General features: G+C 51.5%; 1 protein-coding gene across 1 annotated transcript in view; it reads right to left on the bottom strand.

Moving 5' to 3' along the window:
• IQGAP1 (IQ motif containing GTPase activating protein 1) overlaps nucleotides 1-16,539 on the bottom strand; it is a 49,194-nt gene extending 32,655 nt beyond the window's left edge. Inside the window, exons 1-2 of the mRNA XM_035131009.3 lie at nucleotides 16,188-16,539; nucleotides 11,792-11,891 (exon numbers count right to left, since the gene is read on the bottom strand). Coding sequence (XP_034986900.2) covers nucleotides 11,792-11,891; nucleotides 16,188-16,242 — 155 coding nt within the window. The 5' untranslated portion in view covers nucleotides 16,243-16,539. The remainder of the gene's footprint in view (nucleotides 1-11,791; nucleotides 11,892-16,187) is intronic.
• Between the last annotated feature and the right edge of the window lie 2,485 nt (nucleotides 16,540-19,024).

Genomic DNA, 19,024 nt, shown 5'->3' with positions numbered 1-19,024 from the left:
CAAATCCCATAGGAATGCATTGAAATTTTTTTTGAAATTTTTTTTTTGCCCATAGGAACGCATTAATTGAATTTCAATGCATTCCTATGGGAAACCGCGATTCGCTAGACAAATTTTTCATAAAACGATAAGCGGAAATTTCGTTAAGCAGGGCATTCGTTAAGCGAGGCACCACTGTATATAACGATGTCTGAAATAAAGATGGAACTATGTAGAGGCGAACAGTAGGGCTGGGTGATATCTGGGTTTTCAACTTTGTGATATACCACCAGCTAAACATCTCAATATTCTGATATATCACAATGTCTGAAATACGGACGGAGATATGTAGAGGCATTGGCTGGCTTCACAGTTTTTCCCACGTTGTCATTTTGGCATAACATACACAAACATATTGAATCCAGGTCAAAAACTATGAAAACAATATAATATCCTGATATGGACGTCAAACTAGTTTTGGGCAATATATCACCTAGCCCTAGCCAAGGCAAACTCCTTTGAGAGCATTGTCCACCACCTTGGGTTTCAACAGCTGAACAGCATCCCACAGAGCATAAGCAGAGGTGACCCGCGGCCTCTTTGCCAGTGACTGAGAAGCAGCAGCAGCAGCCCTCCTCACAGGTGTGTTTGGTTGTGCAGTGTGCTTCAGTCGCTGCCCTGGCTTCCCTCAAGCTGTCATAGTGAAGACAACCCAACTCAACTAGCTTCAGGTTCTGCCCCCCTGCGGGTGCAAACGCCCTCAATTCTGAAAGGACAGAGAAAAGACCTTCCAGGCAGAACTGCTTTGGCAACAACTTCCTTCCGACTACAGAATACAAAACAGCAAAGGGTGACTCAGGAAGCAGCAGGATTACCGCATCTGCAGGGGGTGACTTTGGCTGAACCAGCGACAACTGGTCCTGGTCCTTTTTCTCCCAGAAACCACAGCTCTGAACTTCCTCCTCTGCTGGGTGCTTTTCTCTCTCACCTCCCCCCCCATCCTGTTTATTGCCAGGGAAGGCAGCTGCCCAACCCCTCCCTCTCTTCACGGCCTGCTCCAGCCAGGTCTGAGGCCACATCCAAAGAAGAAATGTATGCCAAGGGCCATCTATGGGCTATGAAAACAAGCCACAAGGCATCCTCCAAGGTGGTGGGGCAGGTGGGCACAGGTGCTTTCTGCATGGGTAAAATGATGCCAGAAGAGGGGGTGCAATTGTGCCCCTTCCTGTCTCCAATACAGCAGTGAGTCTAAGCCACAAAGCAGTCTCTTGCAGGGGAATGAAAGGGCCCAGCTGCCCTTGTAATAGCCAATCTCTGGCTTCTGCAGGGGGGCCTGTGGCCTCCCTGAACCATCCACGCTGGATCCCCACTAGCAGCTGCCTAGGGGAGCCACAGGAGCTCAGGTACCCTCAGCTCCTTCTTAGTCCTAACATGGGGAAAGTTTCGGAGCGTTGCTGAGTACTCCAAAAGGTGACGCTTCACAGAGGCATCTCTTCCCCAGGCCAACTGTGGAGTGGAGCCACCAAAAGGAAGGCCCTGAGGGACCCACAGCCCTGTCTCCCTCCCTCTGGGCCAGTGGCTCTGCTTCCCTACCTGCATGTGCCCGACCAATACATGGGGGCACAGGGGCACTTGCCTCCCACAGTCAGCTCCCCAGGCTGGGCGGGGGGGAAATACACCAGCCATTGAAGCCTCTTTCTGACAAATACGTCTACAATGCTCAGGAAGGGAGGCAGAACCCCAACACACCCAAACATGCCAGCCAGACATGTTTCACCATGAGAGGAGGAGGAGAGCCCTCCAAAACTTGCAGCTGGACAGACAATTTGGGGGCGGGGCACTGCAGGGAACTGGAAGAAGCAGCGCAAGAAGTGCAGGTGCCAGATGTGGGGGCGGGGTGGGGGCTGATTTAGTAGGCTAAAGAAGGGACGGCACACTCTTGCAAACCTTTGAGAACAACTATTTTTAGGGCCTTTCCCCCCACTTTCCGAGCCAGAGGCTCGTGGGCTGTCCTGCCTGGCTCCAGCTCTCCAATGCCCTATGAGCCAGGCAGACAGGTAGGGAAGGAAGAAGCTTCCCCCCCCCCCAGCCTGCAGCGGGGTGACTTGGACGCCCCCTGCCCCCGGCATGTGCCTCTACTCTTCCACCAAAAGCCTCTGGGAGGAAAAGGAGCAGAAAGGAAAGTGTGGCCTGCTGTTCCACCACCACCCCCCGACAGTCCCATGAGCTCCGAAGCTGGGGCAGCTACTGCCACACCCCTTCCTCTGTTGCACAAGTCTTTCCTTTCAGTGAGGTTTTTTCGGGGGGGGGGCTGTCACGGAGAGTGGAAGGCTGCCTCTAAAAAACACTTCTGGAAAAGGTGCATCTGTGCAAGAGAAACTGCCTTGTCTAGACTCACACAGAGAAACAGCTAGGGAAAAGAATCCAGCCCACCCGGAGGCAGTCCTGAAATGGAAAGTTATTTCCCAAGGACGAAGCAACATTTCACAGAAACTCTGTCCAAATCCTCGGATTGCTCAGTTCCAACCTCTTCCTCCTACTCCCACCGAAAGAAACTTTCCAGTGAAGCGGCTCAGGCAGGCAGGCAGGCACTGCTACCAAATTTAAAGCATGACATCATCCCAGGCCACACCCAGGCCTGCTGCGGCTGCTGTGGCATTGAATGTGCTGGCAGAGTTAGGCCAAGCAACGCAGCTGGGCTCTGGGAAAGACCAGCGCCTAGGCAAGATGTTTTCTGTTCTTAACACTGCAGGGGGGGAAAGGGCCCACACAATTTGGCATTCTGAGGAAACACCCTCCATTTTCATGGACCCCAGCTAGGACAAGCAGGCGCTCTGGGCAGCCCCAGCAGCCTCACCCAGAAAACCCCTCCCCATTTCAGCCACCAGCCCCTGGTGCAGGATGCCAACAGCACCTGTTGAGAAGGTGGCTAAGCCTTCCTGAAGTCTCAGGAGAGCCCCATGCTCTGCTTCCTCCCTCCGTCTCTCCAAGAAGGCAGCGAGAGAAGGGTGCTCTCTGGGCAAACAGCAGCCCTGCCAAGGGGAGCCGGGCAGGAGGGACTCTCAAAGGGAAGCAGAGGACTCTCTGAGGCAGAAGAGGAGGTCGGATGCTGGTGGGGCCAAATCACCCAAGCTCTCTCATCAGACGGACGGCTGAATGGGACAAAGCTGTGGGCAGCCTGAGGAAGTACCATCCATCTTGGGCCTGCCCATAAATCACCATCCATGTTTATTATGGCCAACAGCCAGCAGGCTAAAACCAGAATTTCTGCATATTGCCTGCCCATAAAAAGCAAGTTTAGAGGGCTAGACTAGGGTTCACTGTTTCCAGGAACTCTTCTCGTCGTGAGAATTTTGTGGGTGAGCTGAGAGTTTGTTTGGACGCTGGAGGCAGGGGGAGGAGGATGTGTCAGAAGGAAAATGAATTGATATTGATTTATTCATATATTATAAACTTTGCATTAATATAACGTTTTTATATGTAACGGAGTATTTTTTTGTAATATTTTGTTTAAGTTGACTGTAGTTGCTTCAGTTTTCTGTACACAGCTTAGAGATACTTTTAATATATCATATTTAATATGTTATCATAATATAAATAATCTAAAAAGAGGCTGCTGACACCAAGTGCAGAAAAAGAACCTGTCAGCCGCACCAGGAGAATTCCCATTTCTACAGGCAGCTGAGCTGTTAAAAAGGTAAAGGTAAAGGACCCCTGGACGGTTAAGTCCAGTCAAAGGCGACTATGGGGTTGTGGCGATCATCTCACTTTCAGGCCGAGGGAGCTGGCGTTTGTCCACAGACAGCTTTCCAGGTCACGTGGTCAACATGACTAAGCAGCTTCTGGTGCAACGGAACACTGTGACGGAAACCAGAGCGCACAGAAACACCGTTTACCTTCCCGCCGCAGCGGTACCTATTTATCTACTTGCATTGGCATGCTTTCGAACTGCTAGGTTGGCAGGAGCTGGGACAGAGCAGCACTTTGTTGCATGCCAGGAGTATTTGTTGCATTGTACTTAAAAGCAGCCCCCACTGAAATTCACAGCCCTATGTTAGCTGTGCCCATTAATTCCAACAAGCATACTCAGAGGAAGACTAACACGGGCCACAACCCTTGATCTACAGATTGAAGGCAAGGCATCCGCAACAGTAATCAAGGCCCATCATATAATCAAAACCAACAAATCCAGAAAACTCTCTCAGCACAGCAGGGACAAAATGGGAGTGGGAAGGAGTTTCCTCTGAAGGGCAAGAAGAACAAAGCAAACCCGTCCGACTTGTTTGGCCTCCCCGCGCGGGAAAACTAGGTGCAGGCAGGCAGGAGCGCCAGCTAGTTCTGGGAGAAGTTCCAGCCACCATCATCAGCTGCAAGGAGGAGGCAGCCTCCATCTGCCTGCCCTGAGGCCACCTCCTCCGGGGGTGGGGGCGGTCAAGCAGCCTCAGCCTTAGAGAGCAGCTGCTGCAGCCCCATTCTTTGGGGAGGCAACTGAGCGAGGCCCTAAAAAAACCCTGGCAGCCACCCAGGTGGGCTGCCCTTCTACTTCCTTCTCTCTACAGCGCCTGCCATGGATCATGACCCCTGCCTCTCTTTGACACCTTCAGCCCTCCATTAGTGCCTTGGACCTTGACCTCCTCTGGCCTCTCACTCCTCAGGCTCTTGACCTCCACCAGCCCATCTGCCTGTGGGTGACTGGTCAGGTCTGTTGCCCTCCCAGCCCTCCATCCAGGGCAATGGGAGCTGGCGTCTGACAACAGCTGGAGGAGCCCTGGGTTGGGGAAGGATGCCCTGGAGATGAGGCCCCCAAACGATCAACGTTTCTCTGCCCAGATCTCCCCCAAGAGGTCCTTTGTCTTGGGACTTCAAACACAAGCACACCACTGGTCCAATCCTGAAGTGAAGGCAATCATTGGCCCGAGTCCTGGGCTGTGCCTCTCATTTGGAAGCTTCCTCAGCTGAGGCTTCCTAGTGCTTTTTGCGTATCATTCCATTTTCCCAACATGTATTCAAAGCAGCATACAATGGGGAAAAAATAAACCACAGCCATAAAACCAAAGTCACGTGAGATTCAAAGCAGCTCTCAGCCGTTCAAGGGAGCAACATCTTCCCCTCCAGCACAATCCCAAAAATCTTGCCCTGAGAAGCACCCAGCGTCTCAAAATGTATGGTGGGGTCTCTCCCTCAGCATACCAGCAGAACCCACCACCTGTTCTTGGGCCCCAGGGCCATTAGGGCTGCTTGGCAGCTGCAGGCATCTGTGCAGAGTGGTAGCAGCAAGCGGCAACATCTTCCCCTTGCCCAAGCCCTCTTCCAAGGTCATCTTCCAAGTCACAATGGGCCACAATGAGCCCACCTCCCTTCTCCAACCTGACATTGCAAAGAACCTCCAGTGTCACAAGGGGGAAACAGTCAAGCAGAGGAGCAAGGTCATAGAGCAGAAAACAGCAGAGCGCCATCTTGGCCGGCTGATGAGAACTATAGGCTGGAAACGTTTCATTTTAAACCACTGCTAAATTTTTGTTACAGCTGGGTTCTTTTAAGTTATGTTTATGCAGTATTTTATCCGTATTTTGTGCCTCAGCTGGAAAGGGGTGTCCAACTTGACTGAGCATGAGCAAAACCCACCCAACTGAAAGAGCTGTCCCGCTAGGAAGTTTAGCTTGACCGGGCAGGCAAGCAAAGAGCCCACCTCTGACTGCAGCCAACCCTGTCAATATTTGTTTTCAACAAGAAAGGGGGGGGCTAGCCTAAGGCATTGCGCCATTACGCAGAGCAGCAATGAGGAACCCCCAGATGGCCCTGAAACCCTGACTGCCATCCCGGCAGCCATCATGGCCAGGGAGTTGGGTGACCAAGGGAACTCCAAGGGCCACAACAGGTTCCCACCCTGACATAAATATTTTTTTCAGAGGAGGCGGAACACCAACAGGCTTTGCAGTTAGTCCTGCCCATCGAGGTGGAACCTGACCACAGCCTACCATACCAGAGTGATACCAAGAACTCTGGGTAGACCAGAGCTGGGGTAGGGGAGAAGGGACAGGGGCAAGGACTCCAAAGGCCAAATGAGCCACTGCTCACCAGGTCCTGAAGAAGCCCAGAACCAAAGCAGAGCCTGAAACTGAACCCAGCGGTGGGAGGAAGGTGGCAGTCTCCTACCTAGAAGACATGGTGCAAACCCTGCTGCGAGTGGCTGTCTTGTGCAAGACGCATGTCAGGAGGGGAAACGTTACTTCCTCTTCCAAGAGGTGTTTTGTCCTCACTCGGTACTCACAAAGGGGCCTTCATGGGCTGTGCTTGAAAGAAAGCCAGGATCTCTGCCCTGAAGGCCTCAAGGTCTAGTTCCCACACCACAGGGCCTGTTCGGGCAAGCAGCGAGCGCTTTGTTCCAAAGGCTGACTGAGGGTCAGTGGTTGCAACACCAGGCCAGCCCTCAAGCAGCTGGGAGGGGGAAATTGGGAGATCCCTTTTCTGCGTCAATGTGGCCTGAATCCTCATGGCACACTTGGCTCGCCCGCACTGGTGCGCACGGCCAGCCTTCACACAGCGAGTCAAAGTGCAGGAAGAGAGAGAGAAGACAACAGCCCTCCTTCGGCAGCTGAAGAAAAGGATCCGCCTGGGCACGCTGCTGCTGCTGCTGCTGCTGCTTCAGAATCTCCAACGGCACATCTGGGAGGATCCTTGCCAGGTGTGTGGAGCCCCATTGTTGTCAGCTGCCAAAAGACTGGATCCTCCCCCACCGATAACAAGCCCAGGCACCTGCTGAAAACTCCTGACTGTCAAGCATGTACAAGTCCCTAGCAAGTAACTTGGAGGACATAAGACTGCGAAGCCTCCCAGGATCCCACAGGCATGCAAGGCTGGGGCTCAGAGCTGGAAAAATGGCTAAGGACCAGCATCAGGTTTTAGACTGGGGGACGGGGGGATGGGACCAGCTGCCTAATTTAGATAGTTGCTGGGATTTATCCAGCCTTAATGGTGGGTGTTGCAAAGGGCAGCAGCAGGATACAGGCAGTAAGAGGCAGACGAACCAGGAAGGCACAAGGAGGCAAATGCTAGCCAAGGCAGAAGTATCGGCCCCCAGGAGATGCCCCAGCCATTTGACTCCCAGCTACACAGGGAGGAGGGGCTTGAATCCAGATAGCTGTTGGTTAGAGCATGGTGCTGATAACACCAAGGTCACAGGTTCGATCCCCATATGGGACAGCTGCATATTCCTGCATTGCAGGGGGTCAGACTAGATGATCCTCAAGGTCCCTTCCAACTCTATAATTCTATGAATTCAAGGCAAGTTCAGGGAAGAGGCATTGAGGCGGGGGGCAGCCATCCCTGTCCCCAGAGAGCCTGTGACACCAATGCACTGACAGTTTTACAGACAGAGTTCCATAGACTAAGAGAGTAAAGCTGCAAACCCAGTTGAGCAAGGAAGATGGAAGTCACCCCCTCCAGTCAAAAAGGCCAAGAGGCCAAGAAATTGGTCTGTGCTTCCTACCATCTCAACTTCATCCTGCTCAGGCAAGCAGGAACCTCTCTATGAAGCAGAAGGGCAAGAGTGGCCCATGGGGGGGAAGCACCTGCTGTTCCACGCCCAAGCAAAAGTGGGCTTTAAAAAAGAAGAAGAAAGACACGGGCTAAGGGGACGGTTATCACAGTACCAAACCTGGCAGTAGTACTCTAGCATTTTCTGGTCTCCACTTTGCTGTCTCGGAAAAGGACCAATGAGAAGCCCTGTGAGATTGGAAGGGGGGACAAAAGGAATCTGTAGCAGGTTGGCGGTGTCTATCATGCCAAGTGTGCTTAAGAAAGGAAGAGAGGCTGCCAAGCCAGGAACTGAGAAACTCTGGGCAGAAGTGCAGCACCTCAAGAAATGCAGACAGGCTGATAAGCACCTGTCCACAGCAATTCAAAGAGAAAATTACAGAAGCTTTAAAAATTTGCTTTGTACACTCCTACTAGGGACACGGGTGGCGCTACAGGTTAAACCACAGAGCCAGGGCTTGCTGATCAGAAGGTCGGCGGTTTGAATCCCCGCAATGTTGCTCGGTCCTAGCTCCTGCCAACCTAGCAGTTTGAAAGCACGTCAAAGTGCAAGTAGATAAATAGGTACCACTACAGCGGGAAGGTAAACGGCGTTTCCGTGTTCTGCTCTGGTTCGCCAGAAGTGGCTTTGTCATGCTGGCCACATGACCTGGAAGCTCCCTCGGCCAATCACGCAAGATGAGCGCTGCAACCCCAGAGTTGGTCACGCCTAGACCTAATGGTCAGAGGTCCCTTTACACTCCTGCTGGTACATCTGAGATATGAATGAATGAAGTGTATGAATGAATATGCACACACAACCAAGCTAACCACCCTCCCAACTCTGGCCAAGCTGGCCGTGGAAGCAGAGAACAGCATTTCTGGCGCTTCCATACAGGAGTCGCTTTTATCAGGCTGTAGAGCAGGAGTCAGCAAACTTTTTCAGCAGGGGGCCGGTCCACTGTTCCTCAGACCTTGTGGGGGGCCGGACTATATTTTTTTTTGGGGGGGGGATGAACAAATTCCTATGCCCCACAAATAACCCAGAGATGCATTTTAAATAAAATGACACATTCTACTCATGTAAAAACACGCTGATTCCCAGACCGTCCACAGGCCAGATTTAGAAGGCAATTGGGCTGAATCCGGCCCCCAGGCTTTAGTTTGCCTACCCATGCTGTAGAGCAGGTATGGCCAAACTTGGCCCCCCAGATGTTTTGGGACTACAATTCCCATCATCCCTGACCACTGGTCCTGTTAGCTAGGGGTGATGGGAGTTGTAATCCCAAAAGATCTGGAGGGCAAAGTTTGGCCATGCGTGCTGTAGAGAGAGGATTTCAAAATGGGAACAAGCTTGGAAATTCTGAATGGCACAGCAGTGGAAACCTTGCATGTCTCAAATGCTGAAAAGTAAAGGGCTCTGCACTATCCAAGACACTGCACTCTCCAGCCAAGGACTACAAGAACCCTGAATCAGCTGAGCTGGCCCTTCATCCCTTATGACATAGCTTGCACCGGAACAGGGCCAACACCTCACGAGTCCCATGGGCTCATATTACAAGGAGAAGGAACTCCGGCTAACCATTGGGTTGTGGGTACTGTTCGGGGGGTTGTTGCTGTGGTGGTGGGTTTTTGCATCTTTATTTTAGATCTTATTAGGATTTACATGGAAATTGTTCAAATTGATTGTGTACTTTTTGATGGTTTTATTGTTTAAGACTACATTTATCATGTTTGTAATTATGAGGGGTTTTTTCATGTTGTGAGTCGCCTTGTGCATAGTTTTTTTAACTATGGAAAAGAAGCATACAAATAGTATGCATGTATAAGGCAGAACTTCTTCCTGGAGGCATGGACTGTCCAGGCAATGGAGCAGCTGGAAGGTGGCAGACTCGTTTCCTTAGAGGTCACCTTTCCGGACAGCTACCTCTGACCAGGGATGCTGCAGTCGAGGACATCCTGCATCATCGCCAGCCGCCCAGGTTTCTTTGGACTGTGGGGATTCTATGAACTTAAGCCTCGAACTGCAACACCAGCAAACTGGAATTGGCTGTTTATTTGCCACCAGTTCTGTACATGCCAAGTCTGTTCCCCAAAGGAACAGGTGGTCATCCACAAAATAAGACTGTCATCCCTCATCCCTCATCCCCAGATCAGCCTTAGGGCAGAAGTGGAAGTTTTGCCTTTGCTGCTCCACAACTACAATGTCCACAAAGCAGAGCCCACTGACACGCCACAGGGCAGATGCTCTTACCAGCCAAAAATACTGACCTCTTGCTGCACATGGCAAAGCAGCAGAACAATCACAAGAGGATACCTGCTAAAACCAATGTTTAGTTTTATTTTTGCAAACTACTTTCACAGATTTTTTCAGGAAACACCACGAGAGCAAGTAAGATAGAACACAAGGGGAAAGAGGAATGTCCAAGCACATTTATGACCGCAGCAGGAAATCCAGACAGACACTAAGAATCCAATCAGAGAGTCTCTCACATCCATCGCACACATCAGAACATCTGATCAGAATGATTAATGACCCACAGAAAAATGCGTAAGAGGCTCTCTCTTATTGGCCAATGAAATAAAATGACTCTGTGGGCAGTGTTAATCCATTTGCTATGGCCCGTTTCGAAAGTATTTGGTCCCACTACTGATTGACAGGTGGCATCAAAGGGTCTCTCACCTGACTGCCCGCATCAGATAATTGAACAAGCTGCCTACCCTGTGGATTGCAAACAGCATCCACTTCAACAACATTGAGCAAAAAAACCATCACAGCTTCAGGCTCCACAGATTTACTCAATCCAAGGCGAAGTTCACGAAACACTTGAGCCCAGCCAGCTATTTCCCCACAGCTTCTCCACCCTTCAGAGGAGAGCCCTTTGTCAACAGCTTTAAGAGATGGAAAGTAGCTGAGAAGGGCCTAGAGGGCACTTTATTGCCACCTAACCAAACCAAAATTTCTAACTGGAAAGGCTTCGCAAATTGCAGAAACACCAAGCCACTTGCAAGGCTGCAGGCTCTGCACTTTGGGCCCGGAAGAAAGAAAGGAGGGAGGAAAACGTGAGTCACTTCCTCATCTCATTCTTGGCCCAACAGTTCCTGTCATATTAGGGAGAGAGAGAGAGAGAGGAAGGAGGTGGTTAGGGTCAACCACATCGCACAAACTTGGGCAGCAAATGTTGCTGGTGGGGGGTGAATTCATGGGAGCTCAGAGCCAGGGATTCCCCATCAGCCCAAATCTCAGGTGCTGCTTGGAAGGGAGACCAGACACCAGCCTGGCAAGTGGAGATAACCCCTTGCTCTGGTTCCTGTTCCAGGGCTTGCCTTGTCACAGAAAAGGCTCCCAAGAAGCCTCAAGGGGGCAGGGAGCAAGATGTTCAGAGAAAGATGCTCCAGGGCAAGGCTTCTTAGTGGCTCCGCTCCACCTTGGGAAGGTCTCTGGGTTTGAGCCACAGCACTTCCAAGGCAGAACTGGGGAACAGACCACTTCCTGAAATCCTGGGCTTGCCTTGTAAACAACCCTGGGCTAGATGGGCCAATGGTATGAGGCAGCTTCCTCTCTTCCTAGAGCAGGAGAACCTGAACTGCCTCTGGACCATAAGACATCATCAATCCACCTCAAGCATCTGCATAAGCAGTGTTGAACCTGCTCTTAGATCCTCTCCACTCGTATAGTTCCATAGTCAGTTCAGAGATCAAACGCAACACATAACCAACCCCAAAATACTCTTGATACACCCCCCCCCTCATCGCAGGAAGCACCTTCCCTATTAAACCCCAAGCTTCCCTCACCTTCTGACATATCCCACAAACCTGATTTATCTTCCAGGCTATTAACCACTACCCTTTCGCTTTCGTATCCAGCAGTGCTATTATTCTGCCCCATAATCGCGCTCATTAATTTGGCGATCACATGCAGATTTACGCTTAAAATATTATAACTTTCCAGAGCAGTTTCAGATGATACGAAAATATGGTTTCTTTGAAAGCAAATGGAGTAAAAAGAGGTCAAAAATAATCCACTGGGAACTGCAGGTGGGAGTGGCACAGCCAAAGAGAAAGCAACGGACCAGCTTAATTGGCCTGTCTCTAGGTGCCAGAAAACGGGGCAGCTGTTTCTGCAAAAGGCTAGGCCTGGCAACAAAGCAGCAGGTCGAACTGCTCAGGGATGCTCTGTTCCTCCCTCCACCCCAGTTGGAAGCTGCAATGAGCACCACTGGTGGTTTGAGCCAATGATACCCCTTGGGCATGTTAGCAGCATGGGGCTCACCACCCCTCTGAAAGGTCCCCTTACCTCTTGGCTTCCTCCAGGTGGCAAAGATATTCATAGGCCACGTTCTGCCGTCTCCGCTCATCCATCTCTTCTGCAGTCATCCTCTCATTATCCAGGACAGCTGCAAAAAGACAGGACAGGGTCAGTCCAGGGAAGCCAGAAGGCCCCGAGGCAAAGGGCAGCTCAGCAGAGGGTCGTCCCCAAGTGGGAGGTGTTGGGAGCTGAAGGAACAAAGCCTCACTGGGTGCCCAGAAGCACCCAAGGTCCGGCACCCCACCCACTCCCCCAAACAGGACAGGTAGTGCCAAGGTTTCTTTTTCTTTTTTTGAGTGGCTCACCTGTCCCCTCCAAGTCAATACAAGCAACAAATGGGGAGTCAACTCCCCTATACCACTTTGCTATGTATTTAATTTAAAGCATTTTTACCCACCCTCTCACCCCTTAGGCAAGAGGATTGCCAGGGTTGCCTTGTTTGCAAAAACCAGGAGCTGGAGAATTTTAACTGCAGATTCACCTAACAGACTCCCCTGGGAAGATGCTCGCCAACCAAAAGCACAGCGCAGGGAGCATCCTGCCCACTCTGGAAAGTAGGAAAATAAGGCAGAGGCCCCAGGCTCCAACAGAGGAAGAAGCTAGCCCAGATAGCCAGTCCAAGGGCAGACTTGCCAGGTGCACACGCCTGCTGCGACAACAAGATGAACAGTTTACATTCAGTGTGCTCCCTTCCTCCCCTCCAGAACTGCCACAAATAAAAAAACCAAACTGATGGCAACATAAAGCCACTGCACTGCCTGAAACTGAAAGTTCTTCTGAGACTTCCTGACTGTGCTCACAACCATTCACAAGAAATAGACAAACTAACCCCATGCCTTGGGGGAAGACAAGACACAAAGCAATGACTATCGAAGAGGCAGCGAGAGTGGCTGGAGCAACCCAGTCACATGGGCAGAGTACAAATAAATTATTATTATTATTAATTATCATCATCATCCTCTCTTTGCTCAACAAGCCGGCTTACTAACTGAATGTTATAATACAGTAATTACAGCATCCTGGTTTGCCATGAAACAGAGCCATTCCAAATCCTGTAAGCAAAAAGCAGACTTGGGGCCCTGGAGCCCACATGCCTTTTGCACCAGACAAGGAGTCTTGCGACACCTTTAAAGGCCAACACCTGAGATTCTGCACTACAGAACCACTTGATTTGAGGCAAAGTGAGCTTTTGTGAAATGGGCGGGGCTTCTCAGTGGCACTTCCTGTATAAAACTTTGAGATCTTGACCAGTCAGTGCCCGGAACCTTCCAGGCGCATGGGAGGGTAGTTTGTGAGCAGAAATGTGTTTCTCCATGAGTCAGAAAAGGAACGGTCCAGCCAGACTGAAGCATGTGGATGCTCTGCTGACTCCTCTGGGAGAATAGAGCAAAGGGCACCTTGCCTCCCTGAATCTAAAAATACCAGGCTGTTTGGTTGAGAGTGGTAAATATTCATAATTTGACAGATCGTAACATTTGCAACACTTTGCCTCAGGTGTAAGATCCCCACTGATTCCCTTTGCATAGGAAAGTCAGCTTTAATTCAGTGACTTTGGTAACAGTCCCATGCTCCACATTTTAAAAAGTATCCATCAAATCAAATCTAAGGCTATAATGGCAGGGTGATGAGGACCTCCAGTGGGAGGGTACTCCACAGCACCAGCCCCACAACCAAAAAGGCCCTGCTCCTTAGAACCACTGCTGCAGGACCCAAGATAATAGCTGTTAAGAGAGTGGAATGGTGTCCCTCGGGAAGTTGTGGACTCTCCTACCTTGGAGGTTTTTAAGGAGATGTTGGATGGCCATCTGTCATGGATGCTCTAGCTGAGATTCCTGCACTGCAGGGGGTTGGACTAGATGACCATTGGGTCCCTCCCAGCTCCACAATTCTATGATATTTTACAAGTGCACATTATATTCCCAGGCAACTATTTAAATCAGAGGATCCCAAAATGCTTCAGTCATCTGGATGAGACAATCCTGACACCCTTTGAGCAGCCAGGATGAGCAAGACTTGCACACAAGATGCTCCAGTTCCAACCCTGGAGCTGAAAAGTCCTGGCTCAGATTACAGCTGCATGCTGTAATTGACAAACTACAGTTCCCATGATTATTTCTTTTGGGGGGGGGTGTTTAAATGGATAGTATATATACACCCACATATGCCTCACTGTCTCTAACAGAGTCATCCACTCCTACCCGCTGGGCCAATTCCAGGTAGAGGTTTGGGGGTACTTCTGTCCCGTGACATTTGCCATTATGCCCCCATGTTTTTCAACCTTTATGTGAAGCTACTGAATGAGCTCATCCACTGGTGAAAACCAGATCGATCAGGCAAGGGTTTGGAAACAATAATGGACTGGATGAGGCCCAATAAACTGAAAAGCCAACCTGACAAGGTAGAAGAACCGTCTGACAGCTTTGTGTGTCCATGATGGTGTTCCACATGCTCTGGAGGGGCTGTACTCTCCCTAAAGCAGGGGTCCCCAGCATTTCTGGGCCCAGGGATATATTTTTAAAAATCTAAGAGCTGTCAGGGCCACCACGAAGTACCCATTTCACAGAAGAAAAACTGGTGATGCTCATAAACATTCCCTGCAACAGACAAACCCCACTGTCTGTGAATCGTTCCAAGGCCTATGGATGAAGGGTGGTATACAAATTTAATAAATAATAGTAATAGCTCCTTTTGCACCTCACCAGCCAGGCCTAATTCTATAGCAGGCAGTTCCAGAGCCGCCAAAGAGGAATCTCTCCCTGCTGCCAGCTTTGAAACTATGCCTGGAGAGATAGGAAAGGACAGAGCCACCATCCTTATTGCCCGTAGACAGATCCTGTGGCTGTTTTTGATGCTGCCATTTCCTGGCAGTTTGGCATAGCAGGAACTGGGCAGCAGCATTATTCACACAGCCCACCCACAAAAAGTAGCAGCAATGACTCCTGAAAGAATGTGGGTTTTAAAGTAAGGCTTTCACATTCATTAACCCCACTGCTGTCACCAGTACAGTACAGTACAGTACAGAGAGCCAGGCTGCTGGGGGGGGGATCCAGGTTCAGATCCCCATCAGCCCAAAAGTTCATTGGCTGACTCCAGGTCAGCCCTGTCTCTCAGCCTAACCTACCTCACAGGGTTGTTAGGAGGATAAAATGGGGTAGGGAGAACCTTCAGGTCTTTGCAGGAATGCTGGCAAACAATGTAAACTGGACAGCTCATTTCCCCCACTTTCTACATGGAAAGGGTAGCTTGGATTAGCAGGCAGAAATCCAACAGGTTATAGCAAAGGTTCAGCTCTTTAACTCCCCCCCCCCACTCAGACCCACTTCCAGCCTAAACTCAGCACTCAGCTGCAGGCAGAAACATTGAGCCTCATCCACTTGCATAAAGGGGTGTCATCCACAGAGTTCACAAGAAACAGGGAACACACAGTCGCCTGAGCCCGGCCACACTGAAATATTGGGACTCTTCCAATGTTTTCTATGGGAAGCTCTCAATACTTTCCTGGGATGCCAAGCTGTCTCTTACAAAATGTGAGGGTGGCTAAGCACTGCCTCTCTGGTCTGACACCTTTTGCATCTAGTCCAGCCCTGAAACTCCTCACAGAAACCAGCGAGTTATCCGCTGACGCCCACGTGGAAAGGTAGACTGCCCTCAACCATGGAGGCTCAAAGACACCCGCTTGATTCGCCTAAACTAAAGGCTGCCACCCTGCTCGGTGGGAGCCAAGCCTCCTGCGCTTGGTGAAGCGAGGCATCCATGGAGCTGGGAGAACGGGCAGTTCGTGCCGAGGACCCGCCCCAGGAGCTGCACGTCGCCGCCCTTCCTGCTCGGGGAGGGGAGCGGTCCTTACCCCGCCCCATGGCCCCTAAAATCGGGCCTCCTCCTCTTCCTCCCCCCTCCCTGGCCCTCCCGGGAAAAGAAAGAGCGCGAGAGAAAGCGACTGCTTCGCTCAAAGATGCCCAACAGGGGACCCAGCCCGTGACCCCGCGAAAAGCGACAGCGCGTGCAAACGAGCCCGAGAGAAACGCGCGCCGCTCAGCGAGGCAGGCTGTTCACACGATCAATCCGGGGCGCGCTGCTTCCCGCCCGCCCGCCCGCCATGTTGAGGGGGCGATGGGGAGGCAGGGGACGCGGAGACTTTCACAGCGGGCCCGGCTTCCTGCTCGCCCAAATAAACCCACAGCCCCGGGCCAAGCGAGCCAGCGTTCTCCTTCCCTGCCAGCCGGAACGATTCCTTCGGGCCCGGTAAAGGCTGTGCCTGGGCACCAGCTCCAACAAAGCGGCCCCGGCGGAGGAAGAGGAGGAGACGCTGGCACTAAACCGACGGCCCGAGGCATCTCTCAAGCCGCAAGCAACGCGCCCTTCCCTCCCTCGGCCCGAGACTCACAGCCGTAGTGGGGCCGGGCCACGCCCGCCCCGTCGATCTCCTCCGGGGTGGCCATGAGGACGAGCCAAGGCAGAGGGAGCGGCGGCGGTTCCGTCTAGTCGGAGCCCGTCGGTCGTCCGGCTGCTGCTGTTTCTCAGGCTGTGGCGGCTGCTCGGAACGCGGGAGGGGAGTGTCCGCTCCGTCCGTTGGGCGGCGGCGAGGAGGTGGAGGCGGAGGGGAAGGCGGTAGGGAGCGGCCGCCCGTTCTTCTTCCTGGCGCGGCGGCGGCGCTGTCGGGCCAGCCCAGCGGGGTGTGTCTCCGGCTGCACCTCCCAGCCCAACCAGCTTGGCAGGAGCCTCCGCCAGGTCGCCCCGCCCAGTGGGCACTTGCTGGAAGAAGCGGCGGCTGGAGCCTCTCCGGGGAGCGCCGCAGCGGGGAAAGGGCCTCCCACCGGAGAAGAGCCGGAGAGGCGATGCACGGTCCCTTTCCTGAATACGCGCGATTCCACAGAGAACCTCCATGTCCAGAGGCAGGATACCCCGCTGTTGCCGACGAGGAAGGTCCTGCCTTCGTATTGCCCCGCTTCCCTGTTACGTCTCCGGGCTAGCTGCTTTTGGAAACAGGACACTGGGGCAAAGGGACCCATTTGGGAAGCGGGGGCGGCGTTCTGCCCCGTTGCAGTTTGCAACTCTGCATTGCCAACTCCTCGCCCAGTGCAGCCGCGAAGGAGCTGCAGGAAACAGGCGGACGCCACCACGGAGCGAGCTGCCTCCGCTTCCTCGGGAAGGAGGGAGCCCCACCAATATAAAGGCAGCTCCAGGGCGATCTAGTTATACCATGCGGGGATGAGAGGCATTGGAGGGCTTCAGCCCTGCTCGGCAGCAAATCGGTTGCTTGTTCCCTGAGGAAGGAGGAGACATTCTGCGCATGTTCGGGGGTGGGGATGGCACCTCAAAGCGGGAGGAATCAAACTCACCACGGGGCACATTGATAGAAGTGGGGCGGGGAAGGTTCGTTTCCTTTAATGATGGCAGATTTGGCGAACCTACCCACGAAGAAACGAGGCCGTTTTTCGGTTTCCTGGGGGGAAAAAATTCTTCCCTCATAGGAGCCATGCCGATGAGTCTTCGCCCCCCATAAAATATTTGAGGGGCCCAGCTCCCCCCCCAGTTGATGGTCATTGACATTCAAATAGTGAGCCTGCACCCTGTCATTGATCGATTATGCGGGGCGGGGCTTGCCTCCCCCCCCCCCAATATTTTGTTCAAGTTCGCAACCGTGCCAACTGGAAACCATAAGAAAAATTCAGATTTTTTATTTTTAGGTAGCAACAGTGCTTTTTTTTCTTTAAAAAATGTTTAGGGGCACTCTCATTTTCCTACTCATATTGAAATACTGCTCGTCAATGAGGCCAAACTTAGATTTACAAAATGTTTAGGGGTATGTGTCCCCCCAGAAAAAAAGCGCTGGGTAGCAATCTCTCTCACACAACACACTTGCACATGCGCGTGTAACAGCCAATATCTCAGCCGATGTCTTTGTAACTCGATGTCTGATTTAAACCTCCGGATATATTATTTCAGGCTACAAACGTTTTTAAAATGACTCTGCAAATGCAGTCAGTCCACCATCGTTCTGCGACTGAGAGCTGCTTATGATACCCTCTAGAGTTTCCATATTTCAAAAAGTGAAAATCCGGACACAAAACCCGGGGGGGGGCTCAAAATCGTGTCTCCACTAATGGGAGCCCCCCATATATCTGTCAAGCGGGTGGAAAGTGCTTTTTTTTACATAGCCACGTGCAGTTCACCTGTGATTGTGGATGTCATTGCTGCCCCCCCCCGTGGCACCATGGGTGTAGGCAGGGGGGGTGCAGCTGCTGCCCCCAAATCAAATAAATAAAAGTATTGCAGTTTTCAAAGAGCAATTTAAAGAGCATTTTATGAGCATCATTGAAGAGTTGGAAAGATTATCATTTGAAGGAAATGGCAACACGAGGAAATGGACATTCCAGCTAGATTCTGCTGCCACCAAAGCTCAATACATCGTTGCTGCCGCTCTGTTAGCCAAATATTCTGCCTTATTGGAATGCCCTAGTGTCTAAACGGCGAGTTCTTTGTAGTTTTGCAAAATATACTCGTTAACCGCAAGAGCTGGACCATAACTCGTTAAGCGTGAGAGCTGGACCATAAAGAAGTCTGATCGGCGAAGAATTGATGCTTTTGAATTATGGTGCTGGAGAAGACTCTTGAGAGTCCCATGGACTGCAAGAAGATCAAACCTCTCCATTCTTAAGGAAATCAGCCCTGAGTGCTCACTGGAAGGACAGATAGTGAAGCTGAGGCTCCAATACTTTGGCCACCTCATGAGAAGAGAAGGCTCCCTGGAAAAGACCCTGATGCTGGGAAAGATTGAGGCCACAATGCTGGGAAAGATTGAGGTCACAATGCTGGGAAAGACTGAGGTCACAAGGAGAAGGGGACGACAGAGGACGAGATGGTTAGACAGTGTTCTCGAAGCTACCAACATGAGTCTGACCAAACAGCGGGAGGCAGTGGAAGACAGGAGTGCCTGGCGTGCTCTGGCTCTGGTCCATGGGGTCACAATGAGTCGGACACGACTAAAAGACTAAACAATAACAACAACCGCAAGAAAGGTACTCCCTGATTTTAATTTTTTTAATTTAGCTTTCTAGTTTTCAAATGACTGAATAATTTCAGATTTTCCTGAACACTCTGGGCCAAAAGAAAGTAATTTAAAACAGCAGTAGTGGGACATTTCATTCCGAATGTGCTAGACATACCCAAAGGATGATGACAGGTGAGTGTCCTGCTCCCCGGCCCCCGCCCCCCCCAAAT

Source organism: Zootoca vivipara, chromosome 13 (assembly GCF_965207765.1).
Source record: "Zootoca vivipara chromosome 13, rZooViv2.hap1.1, whole genome shotgun sequence".
In the NCBI taxonomy this organism is placed as follows: Eukaryota; Metazoa; Chordata; class Lepidosauria; order Squamata; family Lacertidae; genus Zootoca; species Zootoca vivipara.
Note: the sequence above shows the minus strand (reverse complement) of the source record. Positions and strands in the feature narration are given on the sequence as shown.